This window comes from Chiloscyllium punctatum, chromosome 17 (genome assembly GCF_047496795.1).
Source record: "Chiloscyllium punctatum isolate Juve2018m chromosome 17, sChiPun1.3, whole genome shotgun sequence".
NCBI lineage: Eukaryota > Metazoa > Chordata > Chondrichthyes > Orectolobiformes > Hemiscylliidae > Chiloscyllium > Chiloscyllium punctatum.
In genome coordinates, this window is record NC_092755.1 from 69,305,909 (window position 1) to 69,330,176 (window position 24,268).

The 24,268-nt window shown below is 38.5% G+C and overlaps 1 protein-coding gene across 1 annotated transcript in view; it reads right to left on the reverse strand.

The window, feature by feature from the left end:
• The window catches only part of sart3 (spliceosome associated factor 3, U4/U6 recycling protein), a 33,765-nt gene that overhangs the window by 8,476 nt on the left and 1,021 nt on the right, over positions 1-24,268 (reverse strand). Inside the window, exons 2-15 of the mRNA XM_072587388.1 lie at positions 22,054-22,180; positions 21,647-21,751; positions 20,266-20,450; positions 18,296-18,401; positions 16,962-17,086; positions 12,946-13,101; positions 11,650-11,788; positions 10,417-10,524; positions 8,618-8,695; positions 7,203-7,261; positions 6,565-6,674; positions 5,909-6,021; positions 3,070-3,146; positions 1,214-1,373 (exon numbers count right to left, since the gene is read on the reverse strand). Coding sequence (XP_072443489.1) covers positions 1,214-1,373; positions 3,070-3,146; positions 5,909-6,021; positions 6,565-6,674; positions 7,203-7,261; positions 8,618-8,695; positions 10,417-10,524; positions 11,650-11,788; positions 12,946-13,101; positions 16,962-17,086; positions 18,296-18,401; positions 20,266-20,450; positions 21,647-21,751; positions 22,054-22,180 — 1,648 coding nt within the window. The remainder of the gene's footprint in view (positions 1-1,213; positions 1,374-3,069; positions 3,147-5,908; positions 6,022-6,564; positions 6,675-7,202; positions 7,262-8,617; positions 8,696-10,416; positions 10,525-11,649; positions 11,789-12,945; positions 13,102-16,961; positions 17,087-18,295; positions 18,402-20,265; positions 20,451-21,646; positions 21,752-22,053; positions 22,181-24,268) is intronic.

Here is a 24,268-nt window from a genome sequence, read left to right on the forward strand (position 1 = left end):
TCTTCACCTCTATAATCTCCTTCAGCCCCTGTACTTCTCCCTATCTCCATGCAGCCTGATCCTTCTACCTCCTTGGTGCCTCTTGGTCAAATTTTGTTAGCAAATTTTCTCTCCGTGTGAAACTTTGCCAGATGTCTTACTACGCTGAAGGATAAAGATGCTCTCTATAAAATAAAGAGTAAAAGTATCATTTCAAATGGAGTTGATTTTCAACCATGCCCTGTCAAGTATCACACTCCTAACCATATTTGGTTCTGACTCCTTGTATAATGCATGGGACAGTATATTAGAATTAAAAACAGGAAATGCTGGAAACGCTCAGCATCTATGCAGAGAGATCGAGTTAACAGTTCAAGTTGATAATCTTACTCGATGACAGTTCTCCTTTGAACAAAGTAGTTTACGATCTCAAAGAAGTATGAGAGACTAGATGGAAAAAAAAACTCTCTCTGGCAAGTGGGTGAATAGCCAGAGGCTATAGATTTAAAATAATTGACAAGGCATCTAAGCCAGGAGATGCACAAAAAATTCACAAAGATCGAGAAAACCTTAGTCAGAAGGATTGCAGAATTCGATACCGAAGATAATGTTAAACAGGAGTCGCACAAGAGTATGACGAACCAGGCCACATCTGGAATGTGGGGCAAAATACAATTGCACTTTCAAGAGCGTCCACAAATAATGGGCAAAATAGCCTCCTGCAGTGGTGTACAATCCTAATCCACAGCAGACAACGGCTGATAATTGAATCATATTCAGGATTCAGCAGTAAATGAAGGTAGGCATGAAATTGGAAATTTCTGCTCCTGCTATGTCATGCTGAGTGGTTGATCTGTCAGTATTAACTTTCCATCTCAGATACCCAATTGATAGACCTAAAATAAGGTCACTGGACTCATATATAGTCTCCCTCACTTATTCAATACATATAAATGCTTTATAACAAATCAATGGCTATCACTAAATTACCTCTGTTCACCTAAAAAAAGTACTCGTAGCTGTAAACTGAGGGGTTTTTGGTACATTTGACAAACCATTACACCACAAGACTAAAAGAATGCAAGCTTTAACTTACCCATGTTAAAACTCAATCGTTTTTAAAAAGAGAGAATTTGCCCTAATTACTGACCTCCACCCCCTCATTGAAATGTTGTTTCACTTAGAAAAAAACCTTATAATTCAACTCCATGAGTCTTCTCAGTAGGTACCATACCTGTTTGGCTGCCCCATTCCTCCTCATCTACTTTGCGTTTGTCTCCAGGTAAGGCCTGTTTCTGGGCCTTTCTCGCAGCTTTCTTTTCAGATCGGCCTTTCTTCCGCTGCATATTTTTCTCTTCTTCCTGTTTTGTGAGCAGGGCTTCCTTCTCTGCAGCCTTGGTAAAGTATTAAAATTCAAATTTTAAATTTACCTCAAGGAGTACATTTCTTTCAATAACATTTACAGCTAATTTCTGTGTGGCTTGATTGAGTGAGAGTCAAGAGTATTAAGAAACATTAATTAGCCAACTCAGTGCATTGCATAATCCCACTCAACTCTATAAAAACTAAGACCAATCACTTAATACACTGTTAAAGAATTCACATAACTTTCACAAGTGTTAAAAACAGTTAGAACAAAGCCCTACACAACATCAAGGAGATGTGTTGCTGCTCCAAAGTTTTGTTAATCTTGTTGTTTCTCCTATTTTCTTCATGGCCGGTAATAGTGATCACATGGAATTGATCTGCTCAGGGTAGAGGGTGTTTGAGTGATGTGGATGAGAGACAGGGAAGATGTATAGGATTAAAACCTTTCCTCTCAAGGGAGTACTGGTGGAGAGTCCATCCTTGTGGATTGACCGACTGTCTGATAAACTCACAGCATAACAATGTTTTGTCACTGCCTTTCATTATAACTGCAGACTTACTATATTCAGAAATTTCCTTTTCCCCCAGACACTCCATATCTTTTCATGTGCTCAACCAGTTGAATGTTCTTTCCAGTGCCTGACTGATAAGCTTTATATCATCCGACAACCTTCTAGTAAGCATTTAACATGTGTACTCCCTGTCTGCAACTGGCTGTTAGCTGTTGAAATATCACTGACCAAAATGTTATCTTTCCACCCACCTGACCAGAATGTTTTGCAGCATTTTTGTTTAAATTTCAAATTGCTAGCTTTCACAGAATGTTCCTGGAGTTTAACCGACTTTGCCCCCTTTCTTTTCCCATCTTTAACCAACATTTAAATGCCTACTTGTCCTTCTGATACAAGTTACATGTTCAAATGTTAAAGCCTGCCATTTCTCTTTGGAGGCTAATCGATCTGCTTACGCATTTCCAGCACATTCTGATCTTATTTCTGATCTCCTTTTTTGATCTGCAATTAAAACAGAAGCCATCCTGATTTTTAGAACATGGTCTCAAATTTCCTTGGACTGGTTCTGTCAGCTTGGTTTTTTTCACAATGAAAAGTTAAAACAAACAAGCCATTCCTCTGAGTTATCTACAATAACACTGAAACTTCCTTCTGATTCATAAATAGGGCTGAAAATCCCTATTTGTTGCAGATATTTCTATTGTTCGTTATGTTGACTGGGGAGCCAGTGAGCAGACCACACTTGACTTAGAATGCACTAAGCAGCATCCATTTGTGTTGCACTGAACCTGTGAGTATACAATACTGAGAATCCAATGCCAAAAATAGGAAAAGAACTCTAGAGTTCTGCGAATGGAAGTTTTTAATTCCAATGAACACACAGAAGGGCATTTCAAGACTCGTCTGCATGCCTTTCCAATGATTAGTCCAACCGCAGCTCTGGCAGAAGTTACTTGCCAGCCTCTCTCAAGAAATATTGAGAATCCGAGTGTGGATAGCACTGACTAATCATGTTAGTAACCACTCCATACCCATCAATAAAAGATGAGTCATAATCATAGAGATGTACAGCATGGAAAACAGACCCTACGGTCCAATTCATCCATGTCGACCAGATATCCCAACCCAATCTAGTCCCACCTGCCAGCACCCGGTCCATATCCTTCCATTGAACTCACCTGGCAAAAAATACAATTCGCTACATACTTACTTTGGCTCTCTGCTCATTAACTCGGTTAAGTCGGGTCTCAGTCTTCTCTACAGCTAGGTCCCAATCTTCCAAAGAACCTGAAAAAGGGGGAAAAAAAAAGGATAAAACATGTTTTACTACTCAGATTCAGTTTTATTTTTCCTGTTTAAGCTTCTTCTAAATTACTGAAGGAGGTGGTTGATGCAGACAATTATTGTGAAGAAAATAATTTGTTACAGAATTAACTTGTGCTTAAAAACAACCTGGCCAATAGAACTGATTCATTCTGGTTATGGACTAGACCAACCCCCTTCAAATATATCAAGGAGACAGGCTTAGAGCCTAACGTTTGTCTTTTTTAAAAGGCAAGTTGTAAGGCACTGTGTTCCAGTTGTAATTGAATTGGTTACACTACTCAGCTTTAAGCAAAGCACACTTTACTCTTATCCTATATTAAAAATACAAACAAGAAGAATTGGAATAATTTAACTCTACTGGAAAACTGAACAGAATAATAGATTATTTAACTACTAAATAGCAACTGTTCCAATATGGTAACATTATAAACACACCCTTGGCAAAGGCAAATTCAGTAAAATAGATTGTCTCACATGCAATTCTTGCAGCAGAGAGAACTCCAGCTTTTAGCTGTAACAGAGAGAAAAACAACAGCTTCCACAACTAGTTTGCATCAACTGACCTCAGGTTTAGACTACTGAAATGAAGCTCAGCACTTCTTGGCTAAAGGCAGACAAATCAGCACTGGGTACTATTCTCGTCTGTTATTTAGTAACACATGCTCATTGTTTATATTGGACACTGGGCGTAAATATGTCCTGATTGAGCTTTGACCCCCTTTTGGCCTAGTACCCACTGAATGAAGGTAATATGTGAATGGGGGTCACTTGGCGAAGGCACTGAAGTATGATTAGTACCTGTGGAACACAAGGAGTGAACATCTTCAGCACAAAACAAAAGTGAAAAAGATAAAACTTAAATTTATGTAGCAGCACCTTGTGCTCAGAATGTTCCAAATCAAACTATAAATAAGAGTCATGTGGAAGCAAATATGGCAGCCCAATTTGAATGCAGTAAATTAACAAATGATCAGATAATTGTTTTTAATGGCAATGAAAAAAAATATTTCCAGGATATTCTTCTTCACCAATCTTTTCAGAGATGTTAGAATCCACCTCTGGAACAGGGTGGACATGAACCCTGCGCTACGCTACACTACCAATCTGCCAACAGAGCCTGTCATCACATAACACATTCACGAGATTCTGGCTTAACATCTCATCTCACGTTGTACAGCACTGAAGTGTCATCGTAGTTAACATTCTCACAATTATTGCAGGTTTTAAATCCACAACCTTTCTGACTCAAAGGTGAGGGTGCTACCTAGATGAGTCAAGCTGACATTTCATTAACTTTGTATATTAGGACGATGATTTATTGTACTTCGTGTCTTCATACTTCCTTAAAAATCCTTCTTCCCCTCTATGATTTACAGCTCGTCTCTCCTAAAGGCTGAGTACACCTATTTGGTGTCCTAGTTCTCTGGCATTTCATACTAGTGGGTATTTCACGTGTGCAATTTCATATAGTGCAAGGTGACAGGTTATTTAACACTGTACAACTCTCAAGAAGCTGAGCTTAATGATCTAGAAATAACTTACTTTTGTGAATTTGATAACACAAATTGATCCTATCCTTAACCAAAACCCCCTCACAAATATAGTTTCCATCCAGCGCAGAAACAATTTTTGTTTTAAGCTTAGATAATGGGCGATATAGAACTTCTTTATTAGGCTGGAATCAACTAATTAATCATAGTGCAGGAATGGAATCTGGTATCATAAGGTATATATGAGTGAATATTAAAATATGGGAGAAAGTTTGGACTGCAGGTACTAGATCAGAATCGAGAGCATAGTGCTAGAAAAGCACAGCTGGTTAGGCTGCATCCGAGGAGCAGGAGAATCGACATTTCCTAATGATTCCTAACTGATACCTAATGAAGGGCTTATGCCCGGAATTGCGACTCTCCTGCTCCTCGGATGCTGCCTGACTTGCTGTGTTTTTCCAGCACCACACTCTTTTAATATTAAATATGCATACCATTTATTTGTGATGTCATTGGGATAGTTCATTCATTGAAGATAAGAAAGTGCAGCATTTTTGAAGGCAGAATATGTCAAAAATCTTTCAATTTCTATGAAACTACAAAGCAGAAGAACCTGAAGCTTCCCCCATCCAACAGCACTTGCTCCATAGTTTGAGAAAGAACTTATCACAACTGTTCAATGAGACAATGCAATACTGTAACTGCATTTAACTATCCATAAGTAGGATCTTGATTCTTGGCAATAAATGTGCCGTGACAAGGTCTTCTAACAAGATAAAGATGACACTTAGTTGAAATAGCCAAATGCAACTACTCACTAGACCTGTCACATGGAAATTAGTGAGGTGCACTCTGGAAAAAGATTTATATCTGCAACAGGTTCCAAGCAGTACATCAACTTTCTGAGTCAATGGGAATGTGACAGCATTTGTATTAAGTCATTGGGAGAAAGAGACTCCTGGATTCATGTAAATATTACCCTGAAGCCTCTCATCCACTGTCTTCAATATAACTCAGTTTCAGAAATAACATTTCACAAATTTCAATCCAAAATAACAAAAATTAATTGTTCACTTTTCCAAGCAGGCCGTCCTTTACTCAGCCAGCACAGGCAGGGACTGTATTAACAGCTTCGTGTTCACTCAGCCTCGCTTCATTTTCAGCCTCATAATCACCTCCAAGGACTCTGGGTTTTTTTAAAAATCAAGTGCTTATCATTTTACAATAACTCACCCTCCACCCTTTCAAAGGCAAGCAGCACATCACAGACATGCTCAGGATAGTCGGTGGTACATTGTACTGCTCGATGCAAGGCCTTTCTACAGTGCTGACTGTCGCCATGAGCTCTGCAACATGCAAATAGAAAGTAGGTCAAATGCTATAATATATCCAAGTACATACACAAACATTGACAGTTATGACACCTTTTATGAAACCCATAAATCCAGTGTCATTCTCTTTATCAAAAGCTATATTTTTCTCTCTAGTCCTGTAACCATAATTATTTTCAATAGTCTTGCTTCTTTCTTATCTGATACGGTATTAATTCCTAAAGACGTTTTAACAAGGTATAAGCTTTTAACGGCATCTCTCTCGATTTTTTAAATTGTTATTTTATTACTCCATCCACCCACTCCCTCTCCACCTTTACTTATGAAATTTCTTTCCGTAGTCCTTTCAGTGCATTCTGCTAGGAGCTTGATCCGCACACAGTTTGGATGCAACCTATCCCTGTGGTAGAGATTATAATGAATGGCAATACAGCAGTAAAAGCATCCACTGCTTGTAGACTATACTACCAGATCAGATTTTATGTTCAGACAAGGATGAAGGATAGCTTGTGAAAAATACAAATAGACTGCTGCGTGACAAAAGACTGATGCTCTTACCGCTCTAAATTGTAATATTCCAACCACATGTTGGCATATGTTGCATTTCCTTTGGTCATGATTCTGTCCCAGATTTCTCTGGCTTTCTGCATATTTTTACAGAGTCTTGCCTAGAAAATAATATATCACTGTAAGTGCACAGGTGATCACAATAATCATGATACTTCCAATAATCAAATCCAGGCCAAAGTATTCCAAACAATGGGGAACTGTCATCTAGAATTTTATTTATCTGAGATATTTATTCAAAATCAAAAGGTCAAATGATAAGACATTGCTAGGAATTTACTACAGCCGAAAACAGAACTTATTGCTTCCTGGTAAAATTTCCCCATTGCCTCAATTGCTTCCAGAAAATGAAACAGAATCTATTAAACTGAAGCCACTTCCAAGTTAATCTAAAAATCTTTTCATCACCTGTATGAAGACAGAACTACCATTCCTAAAGGTACGAAACATATTTTAATGTAGTAGTGCATCATTTCCTTTCAAATAATCATCAATGAACCAAACAGAAGTAATACTTTGCATCTGCTCTTTATATTTGAAATGACATGTTCTAGGACTGTCTCACTGACAGTCCTTATTACTTATTAATGCTTGAAGTATGGTCACAGTTGTTCTGTGTATAGTCTTACCTCAATCCTTGCCCAATTCTGTAAAATTGTACATGAGGGGTCCCCACTCTCACCGAATCCTGCAACAAGGCCAGAAGTCTGTCAATTTCCAATCATCCATCATTTAAAAACTAGTTCACTCAGGAATAAATCAAATAACTCCAAAATCAAGGAAAAGTATTAGATAGAATTAGGAATTAAGGCAGCAATGTCTTTCGTACGTACGTTGAAACCAACAGACATATGTTTACAAATATAAACATCTGTCCTGAACTATACAAGAGATAAAAATTAATGCATTTAAATAAATGGTGAGAGCACTAACTATTAGAAATTTGGCGCAACTGTAAAAGAACACCATATATTAAGCAAAGAACAAATGCACCCACCATAGACGCTCTGCAAAGGGCCAGCAACATCCCTGTACTCACTGGTTGAGCTGCCACTAGCATAATGCCAACTCCCTTTCAAGCCCAATTACACTTAGATTTTCCACTAAAGTGAGGCAACAGAATCAAAGCTACTAATTATGACAGGGTTGACAGCTGATGTAGTTTCCACTCAATGACAACATCCATAACATGGAACTAAATTGAGATGGTAAAATAATATTTTCTAGGCACTTTCAGAAGATAATAGTATTAACTTGCTATTCTGCTTCTACACCTTAGAGATATTTAAAGAAATAAGCATCTGAGAAAGAAATAAAAGTCTAAAAGTAGTTTAAAGGTAATTGCTGTAGGGCTCTGAATAACACAGGGAGGAATATGTAGGAACACCAGCTATCATCACAAATCATTTCAGCACAAAAGGAAGTAATCTGGTTAACTGTGCCCACTGTAGTTTAAACGATGGAAATATCCTATTCAACTACAAATTTATTCCAAGCATTCATCTAATTTTAGTCCTACAGAACTTCACGAGTGTTGAACAATTTATTCACTGGGCAATGTTGAGGTCCTGCAAAATTGAAAAACATGGTATTCTGTGGTGAGGAAGTTAACAATTCTGACACAGACCCATTAATTCTACATTTTTAACAGGCAAAATAAATAAATCTGTTCTAGAGTACAGGTGGAACACAGAATGCCCAGCAATAACTAAATAAGAGACAGTGTAGATTAAGAAAAGGAAACGCCCAGCTGACCAATGTGATGAATATCTAAATTGCTTGACAGAATAATTAAATAAATAATACAACATTTTAAAATACACCTGAATGCTACAATGGGTTGATTAACATATTAAAAAGAAATGATCTTTAAGGAGGGAATAAATAACTTTCACCTCAAACTCGCCTAATGTTCTGTGACACATACAAAGTACATCAGAAAATGGCAGAAATCACATTGCTCATGACTAACTGATGACAGTAATCAGTGACTATAGCAAACATGACAGTAATTTACATTTAAAACATAAAAGCACAAACATACGTTGCTCTATATCCTGTTTCAAGTAGTCAAGACCACGACTGAAAGCTGATCTGAGCTCCTCCAGTTCTTTACTGGAATCTATTCAAATAAAATGACAACAAATTAACAGGAAAGCACATATATACAAGGAAAAAGAAAAAGAGAGTGGGAAAGAAGGGCACATCATGGTCAACCTTGTAAAATAAAGTTATGGTTTTGAATCTCAGAGCTGAAGACAATATTGCCTCCATGTATTAACATCTATCCAGTTCTACCTCCTGTGAAAGGAGAGGTCAGTTGTTAGTGACTCAAATCTCCCACTCCTTCCTATTTGCAGTAATTCTACAACAGGCAGATGGAAAGTCAAACACGGAGTATTTCATTTGCTACAAATAAGCCATAGAAATATATAAATATGACCATAAAATGATACAACAGCTGTCGCCCTTTGGTGGTGAGTGTCATTCACTATTTTGAGTCAGAAAGATTCTAATCAGCTCCAGTTCTAAATGTTAAGGTGACATTTGGAACTCCTTAACTTTACTCCCTAAAGTCACAAATGGATCTCTTTGTTCAAACTTTGTATGTTTCACTTTCAAATCTACAGTCAGCATCACCTATTCAAAAATTCCCCTTGTCCATTTGTTTTTCAAATATTTTCTCTCAAAGGTCTTTAGATGTACTGTTGCCAACCAATTCACATGCATATTTCCAACTCCCTGGTCAATTCCCTTTCAATTAGTTCATATGCAGTTCACAATACTGTTTGCACTTGAAGTCAGTATGATCTCTACTTCCACGAGAATTGCAGTTTGTGCCCCCTTGCAATGCTCAATATTTTCAAAATACTCAACTTTATGTCTCACCATCTTCCTTCACTACCTTTCCTCCATGTTCCAACTCCACAGGATTGACCTTATTTCCCTCCACTGCTGCCTGCCTCAGTGCAACCAATGAACCTTAAAACAAAATGCTTTCTCCACCAGCCACACCTCCCCTCACTCCTAGCATGACATCCCCTCAAAAAAAACTTTTACTCCCTCACATCCAGAATCCCCTAAGGTTCCAGCTTGGTTGCTTCTTTCACACTTGCCTCCAGCAAAATTATCCACAATCCTGATTTGCGTGACCAGAAGCTAATGACACCCTGTTATACTACTACGCAACTTCATTCAATCCAGGTTTAGACTGAGCAACAATTGTCACTAACCTAACAACAGATAAGCAAGTTTTTACCCCAATCAAAACTGTTTCTTTAATGCTAACTTAATTTCCCAACCTTGAACCAGGCTGTACACAACCACAGAGTCCAGTCCATCCCTTGGCTGAATCGAAAACTGTTAGCCTATCCATTACTATGACTGCTTACATTTAATCTTGCATCAAACTTCACCCCTACCTCCCCTAAACAGTCAATAAAAGATTCAGTCTAACTCCATTCACCTCAGCCACTATGTATTTCATCACATCACCAAATTTCACCTCAACCTACTTCAACTTCACAATTCAGTACCTCAGTTTCTATCACCTTTCAATTTTCCAAAAGATCATCAGCACGTAACCAGTCCTGCAAGTCCAGTACTTTCACTATCACAACCTGTTGCTGAATACTTTGTAAATAAACAACATTTGATTCTTCACATCTTTAACCTGTATCAAGCTTTAGCATTCCTGCAGGATGATACACTCTTCCCCCAATCAGAAGTCACCATTTTCAACATCACTTCATTTCCATTACCATACTTACAGTTTCTCATTGTTTCATAGCATTGTCAGTGAGATAGGGCTAAAGATGAAGACAGGTCACTTTTACGCTGTACCTTGGCTGAAATTGACTCTCCGTCTCAGGTAGTCGAGATAGGCTTGCCAAAGCTCCACATAGTCTGTAGCCTGGATAAACCCAGCATTCAACGCTTTTTCAAAGGTTTCTATCAATTACAATAAAAACAGTCAATTCCATATATTTTATTCCTACAGGTAACATCTAAGAGTAACTATACAATATCATAGAATGTCATAATTCAATGTCCTAAAACTTTATAAACATCCATCCCACATTGAGGTAATGCATGAATCAACTTCCACAGCTATCCTGACTACAATTCCTCCCAATGTCTTGTCAGGATTCTATTATATTTTCCAAGTTTCTTTGTATTGACAATGTGATGTTTCAGATCAGATATGCTTATCTTCACCTTTAACCACATGGATGCCACTTCCACGGTATACAGTTACATTACCACATGTGCCCCATTTTCTGCAAATCTGCTGTCATTCTTCCACTCCCTTCAGAACCACAATAGGTTCTCCTTGTTCTGACCTACTGTCCCTCCCAGCCTCCTAAATGCAACAGATTGTCCTCAATCATTTCTGTACACCTCCAGAGGGACACCACCAAAAAATGCATCATCCACCGCCAACCTTCTGCACACTGAAGAGAATATTTCCTCCATTACGTAGTGGTCCATGCTTCAATCAGCCCAAATACTTCCTCCCCATCCCTTGGCATCTCCACTTGGCACACTTTTATCATCAATCAGGGCGCCAAGCAGTCCTATTGGATGAATCAGAGATTTACTATTCTTTTTCAATTTAGGATAGTTTAACTACTGCCCATGATGCAGTCTTCCCCATACTAGTAAGATAAAATGGCAGCTGGAACGTAATCATTCAGCCTTCAAGGAGGATGCTAGTATTGGACTGGGGTGGGCAAAGTTAAAAATCACACAATAGCAGGCTATAGTCCAACAGGTTTAATTGCAAATACAAACTTTCAGAGCACTGCTCCTTGAATGAGCAGTGCTCTAAGAGCTAGTGTTTCCAAATAAACCTGTTGGACTATAACCTGGTATTGTGTGATTTTTAACTTTGTTCACTCAACACAACCATAAGGACTCGATCACTTACAGTCTTCTGGACTCATTTTGATTGAGTGGAAAAAGGAATGAAGGTAAATTAGAAAGTAAATTAGAAGGAATTCTGCTCTCTCTGCCTAAACATAAAACTAATTAAAGCTTTCCTAATACAATGTACTGTTCTTGGCACAGGGTTACCTGTTATAACTTTGTGTTCAGCTCTGTGTCGTTCCAGTGCTAGAAGATATCGTTTCCACAACCCAACTATCCAAGGGCAATTTCGAACAGCACGTTCATGTGCAGACAAAACTAGATCTTTAATCTTCAGCTGTCTGTCCTGGAATGCCAAACGTACGATATATGGCGTGGAATCAAATCAATAGTCAAGATTGTGTAGAGGTACAAGGAAAAAAAGACATCATAAAGCAGTCCGTCACATAACTCTACTCCAACAAAAGTCTATGTACACTGTCCTACAGTCATGAAATCAATCACTTTATTCAGTGTGAAAGAACAGCAGAAACTATATTTCCAGAAAACAAACTTTAATGTATTCAACTAAAGGTAAATCAATGAACCAAATCACTTTATTTCACAGTCTCAGTTTTATTCAGAGGAAAAACGTGGCACCCTGCATATTATCTGTTGAAAGCAGATCAGAGAACAGATGTTCTGCATTATAATGAACAGGATTATTTATGATGAGAGTCTGTCTACTGAGGGGATTTGGGATGGGGGTTCTAAAAACTTACCAACTAATGGTGGATCAATATGGCAGAGGTCCTGTCTTCTTTGGAAAATGTGTAATCAGAAGGGAGGTTTCTCTGTAGTCCAACTAAGTGGTGGTCTGAAACTGCTCAGCATTTATTGAAGATAACAGGCACTAACAGGGGTCCCTAACTTACTTACGAGAACGTGCACTTATGAACATGATCCTATACTTGGTTTTAATCTTTAAAGATCCCACATACAAATATTTCCTGCACTTACGAGCGGTTGCTTTCCATTGTCCTGCATTGTATTCCAATTTGCATACAAGTCTACTTCCACGAGTGGACTCCATTTGCAACCCAGGGACTGCCTGTGCCATAAGATTCCAGCAGACCATGGAACCTTTTAGCTTAAATCTCCATTGCCAATGACAAAATACCAATGTGCTATTCGCCACTCTTAATCTATCCATCCAGAATGATCAGAAAATCCAATATTACAACATTCAGCTGGTCCCAAAAATGCTCACAGGATTGATGTCTCCAATCTAATCCATGAACTGACCATCTCGGTGTTAAAATCAATTTCCTCAGACTCCTTTTCAACCCAAGGCTACATCTCAATCTCAAGATGTAAAATATCCAATAGTATTAGGTTAAGAAGAGCAGGGGAATTTGCCTTGTTTCCTGGCTCACAATGACCCCAATCAATATCTGCTCACAAAAACCAGTAATAATACTCCAATGCTCAACCAAAGGTCACTTTCTTAGGGAAATTCCTTACCAGATACAGAGTGAAACGTGCCCATAAGTCTGGCACTAAACAGTTCTCAGACAATGCCCGTTCAAAGATTATCTGAATTCGTGCTGGATCGCCTTCCTTCATCTCAAAGTCAATGTAAGCTTGATATTCTGCTAGTTTGGGAGGATCTGCTACCAACTGTAATGGAACAAACAAAAAAAAAGTCATTTAGCAAACATACTACTCCATAATAATTGTTTCAAAGGCAAGAGGAATTTTTGTTTTAAAAGATCAAATATTTCAGTGCTCATTACAGAAACTGTTTCTCACTCTAAAGATGCTGCTTGAGTTGTGAAGTATTTCCAGCATTTCCTATTCAGATTTCTGGAATCTGTAACCTTCTGTTTGTGCATCAGTACCCAATTCATCAAACTGGAAACCACATCACAATGGTAAACCTGAACTGGCAAATCTAATGCAAGGATGGGATCAACGACTTTTGATTCAACTGTAGAATAATGCCCTACAGCATAAGTTGGACTAAATGAATGCTCCACACAATGAATGTCCAGAAACCAGGATCAATGTTATATAACTCTCAGAACAAGTAACATCTTTCTACAGCACCTTCCAAACCCAGAATCTAGAAGGATAACAGCAGCAATCTCATGGGAACACCACCACCTGCCAGTAGCTCCCCAGGCCACACACTGTCTTGCTTTGAAACCATATTACAATTTCCACAATGTCATTGGCTGAAAATCCCAAAACCTCCTTCCAAACTACACAGAGCTTACCTACACACAAGAACAAATAGGCAGCTCACAATCCCCTTCTCAAGGGCAATTAGAGATGGATGGGCCAAAAACAGCCACTTCCCATGAGCAAATAAACAAAAACCACAATAACCAACACAACAGCTCAGTCAGCAAGCCCCACTGCTTAAATCTTTAACAGAAACAGAAATATAAATGAACGTGGTAATTTTGTCTGGGCTCCATTACAGGAAAATGAATTGACATCAAAGAGATGTATAAAAGTACACAGGGCAGCACAGTCATACAGATTGGACAGCATGGTGGCACAATGATTAACACTGCTGCCTCATAGCACCAGAGGCTCAGATTCAATTCCAGCCTTGGGTGATTGTTTCAAGTTTGCATATTCTTCACATGTATGTGTGGATTTCCTTCAGGTGCTCCAGTTTCCTCCCACAGTCTAAAGACGTACTGGTTGGGTCGACTGGCCATGCTAAATTGCCTGTAGCATCCAGGGATGTACAGGCTAAGTAAGTTAGCCAATGTAAATGTTGGAATATGAGGATTTTCCTTTTCTTGGGTGGGATGTACTTCAGAGGAATAGTATCAATATGATGGGCCAAATGGCATATTTCCACACTGTAAGGATTCTATGATTCTACGAAATCCACAATGGAAAGGCTTATTCTTATTTCCAATATCCAGGGAACACTTCTGACAGGTCACGTTCTAGAGTTTTATGTTTAGGAAAAAAAGATCAACAGGTATGCCTTTACTGACATTATTGTATTGATCAATTGGGCTAACTACACGGGATAAGAATGCGAATAAACCTTAAAAACACCTAAAATGCCCGGGAAAGATTAATCACAAGGGTGCCCAATTGAAAAAAAAGAGTTGTCCCAATACATGGGAGACAGAAAATCTTGAGCAGCTGTTCAACTGATCATTGATTTTGTGTCTTCAGTATCTGACTATGCAATAATCAATAAGTTAATTCAATATGTGGAATTGAAAGCTTTGCTAGCATGTCAACTACTTCTCACAAGTTATACATGATTGACACAGATCAAATAAAATAAGACACTAAATATTCTTCAAATTGAATAAAATCCTGAATGGATTGTAATCATTTTGGCAGGCAGATCTAGGCTATCTCATGATCCTGGAATAAAACTAACCAACATCTACCTTCCTCTTTAATCCACTGATTTTTTTTTTACCCTATTTATCACTATTTGCTGAATTGAACATTTTTATTCAAAATGCAAACAATAGCAAAAAACATCAAGGTTGCCACACAGATTGAACAATCAATTGCTATCAGTGAATTTTAAAGTTAATTTTCTTTTGTTACAGTGGATGCACTGGTAGTCATCTTTCAAGATTTTATAGATTCTGAAACAGTTCCAATGGATAGGAGTGTAGCTAATGTAACCCCTCTGTTTTAAAAAAGGAGGTAGAGAGGAAAACAGAACTATAGACCAAATAGCCTGACAACAATAGTGGAGAAAATGCTAGAGTCCATGTAAAAGATTTAAGAGCAGAGTATTTGGAAAACAATAACAAGATTTAACACAGTCAGCATGAATTTATGAAAGTGAAATCATACTTGACAAATATATTGGAATTTTTCAAAGATCTAATAAGAGGAGTTAATCAGGGAGAACCAGTGGATGTGATATACCTGGACTTTTAGAAGGCTTTCCAGAAGGTCCCACACAAGAGGTTAGCAGGAAAATTAAATCACATGGGAGTAAGAATAATGTACTGACACGGATATAGAACTGGTTGGCAGACAGGGAACAAGGAGAAGGATTAAACAGGTCTTTTTTTTTGAGAGGCAATCACTGACTACTAGCATACTGCAGGGATCAGAACATGGACCACAGCTACTGACAATGTGTATTAATGAGTTAGATGATGGAACTACATGTAACATCTCCAAATTTGCAATTCACAAAGCTGGGAGGGAGGGTGGGGGAACTGTGAGGAGGATGCAGATATGCTTCAGTGTTATTTGGACAAGTTGAGTGCATGTTAAGTGCATGGCAGTTGAAGAACAATGAGGATAAGTGTGAGCTTATCCACTTGGGTAGCAAAAACAGGAAGGCAGATTATGTGAATGGAGAGAGATTGGGAAAGGTGCAGATGCAATGAAGCATGGGTGTCCTTGTACATCGGACACTGAAGGTAAGCATGCAGGTGCAGCAGGTGGAAAAGGCGGTTAATGGTATATTGACCTTCACAGTGAGAGGATTTCAAATGCAGGAGGATTTGACATGTCACCGTCTAAATATTATGTACAATTTTGGTCTCCTTAACTGAGAAAGGATGTTCTGACTATGGAGAGAGCAACAAAGGTTTTCCAGACTGATTCCTGGGATGGCAGGAATTTGGGACGGCTCAGTGGTTAGTATGCTGCTTCACAGCACCAGGGACCTGGGTTCAATTCTAGCCTCGGGTGACTGTCTGTCTGTGTAATATTTGCACAGTCTTCCCATGTCAGCGTGGGTTTCTTCCTGGTGCTCTGGTTTTCTCCCATAATCCAAAGATGTGCAGGTTCGGTGAATTGGATGTGCTAAAGTGCTAAATCAGGGATGTACAAGTTTGGTACATGAGACAGGGTTAAATGTAGAGTAATAGGATAGTGAAATGGGTCTGGGTGGGATACTCTTCGGAGGGTCGGTATGGACTAGTTGGGTCAAACGGCCTGTTTCCACACAATAGGGATTCTTAAAAAAAATTATGTATCAGCCATGATCGAATGGTGGAGCAGACTTGATGGGCCGAATGGCCTAATTCTGATCCTATCTCTTATGTACTTATGAATATATAAAGAGAGACTGGATTGGTTAGAACTACTTTCATTGGAAATCAGAAGAATGAGGGTGATCTCAGAAATCTACGTTCCCAATCCAGAACCAGGGGTCACACTTTAAAGATATGGGGTAGGTGATTTAGGACTGCAAGGAGAAGAAATTCCTTCACCCAAATAACGGTGAGCCTGTGGAAATTCTTTGCCACAGAAAGTGTTTGAGATCAAAACTTTAATATTTTCAAGAAGGAAGTAGATATACTTCTTAGGGCTAAAGGAATCAAAGGATATAGGAAGAAAGCTGGAACAGGGTATTGAATTGGATGATCAGCCATGATCATACTGATTGGTGAAGCACGCTGGAAGAGTTGAATGGCCTATGTTTGCGTCTATTTTCTATGTTCATTTAATATGAACTGGCCCCTAACGAAGAACAAACCTCCAGTACTCAAATACTAGAAATAACAAAGTTCAAATTGTACCAGACTTTCTTCAAAGGGCTTGCGTTTTTCCATCTGCTGCAGGGCCTTCTTGTACGTTTGTGTCACAGATTCACTGGGTAGCTCATCAGCCCATTCCTCATATTCAGCATACGTGGTCTCCATATCTATATGGGGCACAGACAGACAGTAGCAAGTGATATTTCACTCTTCTTGATCAAAATCACAGCCAAGACTCGTCTTCAGATAACAACTCCATAATATCAAGATACCTGCATTTTGTCTTAAGTAATGTATATGGCTTGCCCATACACTGACCCTGTCTCAAGAAGGAAAGCACAATCAATGCCTTAGATTTCTGGACGCTTCCTGCTGTCCCACTCTTTGAAGACCACTGGGTGCTGTAACATCAGCCAGAACAGACAGCACTGAGCATTTCCTTTCTTCTTGCTTCCAAAATACAGAGTTCTTAACCCTGCAACCTCGCCAAGAGCTACTTATATCCAGAGAGGTGTGGCCATAAGGATCAAACATTTGCCAAACATGAGGTAAAGCTCAAAATGTAAAGAACAAGGCCGATGAACTTGCTCCAACAATCTCATAGGCCTTGAACATGTAAACAGTAAACCCATGGGATACTCTCCAATCCAATTACACTGTCATTTTAGTCTGTCTGCGCAAAATGGGGGAATTATTGAAAGACTGGTCCAGTCTCTTACTCCATATGGCTCCTCCTTTACACATATTTTTAGTTTGGGATCTCTTGAGCAACATACTCGTAGGCAGCCAGGAAATAATTAGAGGGAAAAATAGCAACAAGTATTTTTTTTTTAAACATCTTAAGAGATTGTCACTAAGTTTAGAAGCCAGTTCTACAGTATTGAATGGTAGATGGAACTCACTGGAGCAGTCTCATTTGGAATATATTGTAAATATTGCAAAATAGCATTGAGAAAAATAGAGTCAATGGCAAGTGGAGGGCCCTGAGGCTTCAGAACTAAGTATGGGCTAGGCTGACATAATTGGCAGATTTATAACCCTTAATATTGCAGGAGAAACTATTCCCAGGCAATACAATTAGTGCCCTTTGGTGAAAGGTATGAACCATGCAGACACAATAAAACTAATTCACTTTTGTGCTAATGTTTAAACAATCTAAAGATAAAAGGTTGGTACACACATAAAAGTTCCAACAGTCTGTTGGGAGCAATGAGCACGTGGTAGAATCTCCTTGCCTAACTTATGTCGATTCATCAATTATAAGAGATTTATAAGTGCCTATCTAACACTTACTCGTACTCAAAACAAATTCAACATAACTTTACAATTCCCATAGGATGCACAGTTAGCCATAAGTAAATTCAAAAGTACTTTACCAAGCAAAGGGACGCCCAGCTGCCTCTTGAAGAGAGTGTGTATCCGCTCAAGCTGTGCATTCACCACCTCCTGCTGTTCTGGAGTCAAAATGCTACCAGGTGAGGCCTGACGGAGGAAAGACTTTCATTTAATTAAACTGCCAGTTCCTGGATTGAAATAGGGGGACTCACTTAGACATTCCAGCTCACCCCAATCTTCTTAAACACTGTGTTTGTAAGCAAACAATTTAGATTTTCACATCAACCAGGGGAAAATTTCAAAAGTTGACAATACTACCAGACCGCATTTGCAGCAGTCTCCCTGTTACTCACAGTATCTACATAGCCCAGGAATTGCAGTTCCTTGCTCAAATACTTTTGAGACATTTTTTTGAAAATTATAATGAAGCAATTCAATATTCCTGTTCGGTATTTTCTAGTTCAATGGGGTACAGAACATGAAATAGAAGTTTACAAAATTATGAGAAACATACTAGATAGTTGGAGTCTTTTTCCCAGGGTAGAAAGTCTATTACAAGAGGGCATAGGTTTAAAGCAAAAGGGGGAGAATTTAAAGGAGGTGTGAGAGGCAAGTGTTTCTTTTACACAGGCAGAGCACAGTAAATGCCTGGAAGCGTTGCCAGAGGAGGTGACAGAAGCAGAAACAATAGCACCGTGTAAGAGGTATCTTGACAGATACAAGATGGACCACGTGGTGGCAAAATATTTATATTTTAGAAAAGACTTTGTGAGTCAGTGCAGGCCTGGTGGGCCAAAGGGCCTGTACCAAAGAGACTATACTGTTCTTTGTTTAGAAATATAAACATATACCAAATTCCGTGAGAATTAGCAACCTGAAGGTTTCGTATTGCTACTCATTTACAATTTCAAATCAATTATGAGGAGATGGTGGCATCGTGGTAATGTTACTGGACTAGCAATCCAGAGATCCAGGGACATGGGCTCAAATAATGACAGCTAATGGGACTTAACTCAATGAATAAATCCAAAGTATAAGATATTGTCACCAGACTAGCTATCATCAAAACTAACACTGATTGTCGTAAAAACCTATCAGTAAGGTTCTTTATGGAAGAAAATCTGCTGTCCTTTCCTGATTTGGCTTATACTTGGCTCTGGATCCACAGCAACATGATTGACTTTTAACTGCCCTCTGAAATGGCCAAATAAGCCACTCAGTTCAAAGGCAATTGGAGATGGACAGCCAATGCTGACTGAGCCAGTGGCACCTACATCCCATGAAGCAATACAAGAGAAACAGTTGTACATGAATAAAATATCTGTGGAAGCAACCAAAGAAAAAACTTCATGTCATTCTTCCACTGAAGGAAATATCACAGACTGACTGGTAACTTAAGTAGATAATTAACCAAAGGTAAAAGCAAGATACAGTGCTGCCATGGGCTTGTGAACATTGTTTCATCATTGAGACCCACATGCAAATCCAATACACATACTGGGGTAAAGTGCTCCTTTCTATTAGCTAAAAATTAGTTTGAATCAATCATCTCAATCTAGTTCCTAAACAATATGGATCGGCAGAACCAATAGCCAAGGATTTGGCAATAAAATCTCATTTTCAGACTGGGAATAACAACAGTCGCAAACAAAATTGCTGCACTCCTGCTATTTGATTTGTAGTCAAACTATTTATTTCAATTCAATTTGGAAACACAAAATGGAAGTCATCCCACTCCCTGGTACCGAATTCCCATGACCAAAATCAATATATTCAAATTGTGTACATAGGTGGAGAAACCCACATTTAAATAGTTTTCAACAAATGAATAAACAAAGAAAACAATGTACATAATCTCATATATTCTATGGCATATCATATATTCTGTATATTCTATACTACTAGCCAATTATTTCTTGTCGGTTTGCATTTTGCTTCATGCCACACACAGTGCGTTTACAAATTTATCATTAATTCACATTAAATTAATCTGGATTTCAGATTCCCTTACCTGTAAGGTTCCTAAAATAGCATTTTCAAATTCTCTAAATGCTTCCCAGATTGCTACTCCTTTTGTCATATGTAATCCAGCAGCAGTTAAAGCTCGATCAAATATTGCACGAGCTCGCTCAATACCACCTTGCTGACCAATCCCACCGATGGAGTACTGGGCATATTCCAGCCATATCTCAGGACCTGTAATGAAAATTATTTACTAACATTATTATGCATCAAAACAGAATTAAAATAGTCCACGCATTCTGACAACGAATTCTTCAAGTGAGCACCCTGTAACAACTTCAGAGGATTTCACCAATAGTGTTGCATACATAGCAAACCTACCTTTCTGCAAGTATGAGGTGGGGGTGGGGGTGGGGGGGGTGGAATATCTCCTTCAGCAGGAGACATCATTAACTGCATAACTGCACTAAAATATATTCCCACAGGACTAGACTCTGCTGTGGAACAATCTCATGTGACAATCTATTAGGCTCAATTACTATATTGTGGGATAACTGATCATAAATGTTCATTCACTTTCTTCTATTTTTAGAAGAAATGTTAATCTAATTATTCTAAACAAGTTAATACCTTCACTAAAATACAGCAGAAGGTAACTTTAGACAACTTAAGCACTTTTATCCCATGATATTGTTTTCAAGGTCTAAGTAGGCATTGATTTTTACATCCTGGTTGTTCCACAGTGGAGTTAACAAAGCCTACCACACTGTGGAGCCAATCCAAATTATGCTTTCTATCCAGTGGGATGTGTTTAATATGGTGTAAAATCAAGACTTTAGATAACTAAAAATTCCTTGCAACCTCATCAGGAATCTATTCATGAAGATATTTTTGCAGATTCAACAGCTGAGTGCCACCTACCTAGAGATTACCAGTATCTGAAAGTTCTGTAGTTGGGTCAGCTTAAATGCCTGAATAAACAACAGGGAACATGTCTATCACAGTAATTTCAATTGTTTCTAATACGGGGAGCTTCATCATACTGTCATACTATATCATCACTTCCAGTTAAATTAATTATTTGATTATTTGTCTGCTTGGGTTTTTAATTTCCTAGTTAACCAGCCCTTGATTTAAAGCAGAGTGTGTGTGTAAGAGGAGAACTAACTTTCAGGATAACATAATTTGAAATTACATATAGTCTGCACATTATGTCTTTTAACACATTAATAAATTAATAAACATCAATGTCTCTTTCCTTTTTTCCACTTCATTTCACGGGGGGGGGGGGGGGGGGGATATTAATCAACAAGTAACAGGTATGACTAATCTGCAGGACAACAGTGAGAGGTGTTTGCCTTTACCAAAGAAAGCTGTGATTGCCCACTTTTAGGAGTCAGACAAACATTTAAGTGTAAAAAGGAACTTACAAATATAATCTTTGATGGCCTTCTCAAAGAGTTCATAAACATTCTCCCTGTCGGCTGTTCCCTCTGCCATTAGAATCTCATCCTTCAGCCAGTCCAGCCAAAGCTCTGCAAAACAGAATAGGATTTGTTTCCCAATAAAACATAATCTTCACAAACAGCATTAGTCAGGATGACATGAACTATGGCTTTGTGGTTGCCATATCAATACCAGAATGTTCACATAATCAGTCTCCAAGAAAAAGGAGAAATTTTAAAAATCACAACTAAAAACACAACCAAAATCTTGTGAAAGTGGATTCATTCTTCAAATTTTTATCAGCAGGTTGTTTATAAATGTGTGAACAAACTCTGATCCACTTTACAAACCAGGTTTCATCTGGCATTGTAACTAATAATTATACTCCTACCTTCTGTAAGGGGGAATAGTTCACTCATCTTCTGTCGAGCAGCTCGTAATTTCTCCAGTTCCCCCTCTTGACGCAACAATTTAATTAGATCCACGTGACAGTTGTAATCATAGGCACTGATGGAAAGCTAAAAGAAACAGGGCACAGATTACTGATGTTCCCATGCCAGTGTTACTAGGACTACTTAAGATCTATCATTTTATTTAACTTTTTAATAGCCAGTTAGTTATAAATAAGTCTACTTCTCACTTTTTAAACTTATCATAACCATCAGATAAAAATAGGTGCCTATTCAGTCTTTGGCAAATCATGACAACTGTGTTAATGCCACAAAGTGAAAACACAAAGCTTCCTGGCCAATGGCACAACAAACATAAAACCATAAATCAGAAATAAAATGCTTTAAACAGATGAACAGTTTTTAAAAGTACCCTTTCCTTCATGTCAGATTATACATTACTTTACATTGCTGCACAGGACTGCTCTACCATGAAAACCACAGTACATTCGTCTGTGAAGTTGCAGCCTTATTGCTCTGAGGGCACTAAGTCTCGGTAACCATTGGATCAAATCAGAGGTAAGTGACTGACTCGCCTGTGTCCTTCTGCTTCTTATTGAAAAAACTATTTAGAATAAATCAAATTTCAGTACTTCATCTTACATAAAGTATTTCAGTCAAATTGTGGTATTTGCCATAATTGGACCTGGTAGCCCAAGTGGAACAAAGTACTACCAGTATGTAAGTGGGATACAGTTAAAAATCGCACAACACCAAGTTATAGTCCAACAGGTTTATTTGGAAGTACCTATTGGATTATAACCTGGTGTTGTGTGATTTTTAACCCTGCCCACCCCAGTCCAACACTGGCACTTCCATATCATAAATGGGATACAACATAAAGAATTACGATACTATTCACTTGAGTCTCACTCAGTTTACATACAGAAACTGCTGTGAAAGTTGTTGACATGAGAATATAACTGGCAAACTATAATCCTTCCAGAGCTAAACACTTCTTATATATCCTTGAAATGCAACAATTTTCAAACAAATGCTCTCACTTTAGACAATGAAGGTGAATCCTGCCAGTTTTCTTTAAAGTTTCAAATGTATGAGCTCAGAGATCTCATGCTCTGGTGAAATTTGCTTGCAATAGGGTTGACTTAAATATCACCTCATTAGACTGGCTCATCACACTTCTGGCACTCAAATCTTTCACAATAGCACTGAAAAGGATAAGCAGCAGATATTTTGGAATTACAGTGTCCCAAATTCTTGAGATGTGTCTTTAGTCCCGATCAAGACCATTTAAAGTTTAGCAGCGATCAGAGGGACTTGACAAACATTGAAAACAGGAGTACGAGTAGGCCATTCGGTCTTTCAAGCCTGCTCTGCTTTTCAATATAATCATGGCTGATCATCCTACTCATTATCCTGTTCGCACTTTCTCTACAAACCTTTTGATCCTTTAGCCCCAAGAACAATGCCTAACTCCTTCTTGAAAACATTTTATGTCTTACCTTTAACTGCTTTCATTGGCAGATAATTCCACAGATCACTCGGCTAGGTGAAGACATTTCTCATTTTAGTCCTTAATGGCCTATCTCATATTCTTAAACCATGACCTCTGGTTCTGTATTCCTCTTACTGGAAACAGTCTTCCTGCATGTAGCCTGCACAGTCCTGTTAGAAGATTACCACCTCATGCTTGTAAACTTCAGTGAAGATAGTCCTATTGGGCCAATCTTTTCATACATCAGTCCTGCTGGCCTCAGAAACTTTTGCTGCGCAACCTCCATAGCCAGAACATCATTCCTCAGGTAAGGACATTAAAACTGCACACAATACTCCAAATGCGGTCACATCATGGCCCTGTACATTTGCAACAAGACATCCCTGTTTCTGCACATGGATCTTCTCCCTATGAAGGCCACCTGTTTTTCTTTACTGCTACACCTGCACGCTTACGTTCACTGACTTTCTACAAGCACACCATTTAGATAATTATCAGCCTCCCTGTTTTTGCTACCAAAGTGGATAATCACACCTTTATCCACATTATACTCCATCTGGCAAGCATTTGCTCACTCATTCAACATGTCCAAATAGGCATCCCTGCATCCTCCTTACAGCTCACCATGCATCACCTCCTCCCCTGCCAACTTGGTTTTGTGTTATCTACAAACTTGGAGATATTACATTTAATTCCCTTAT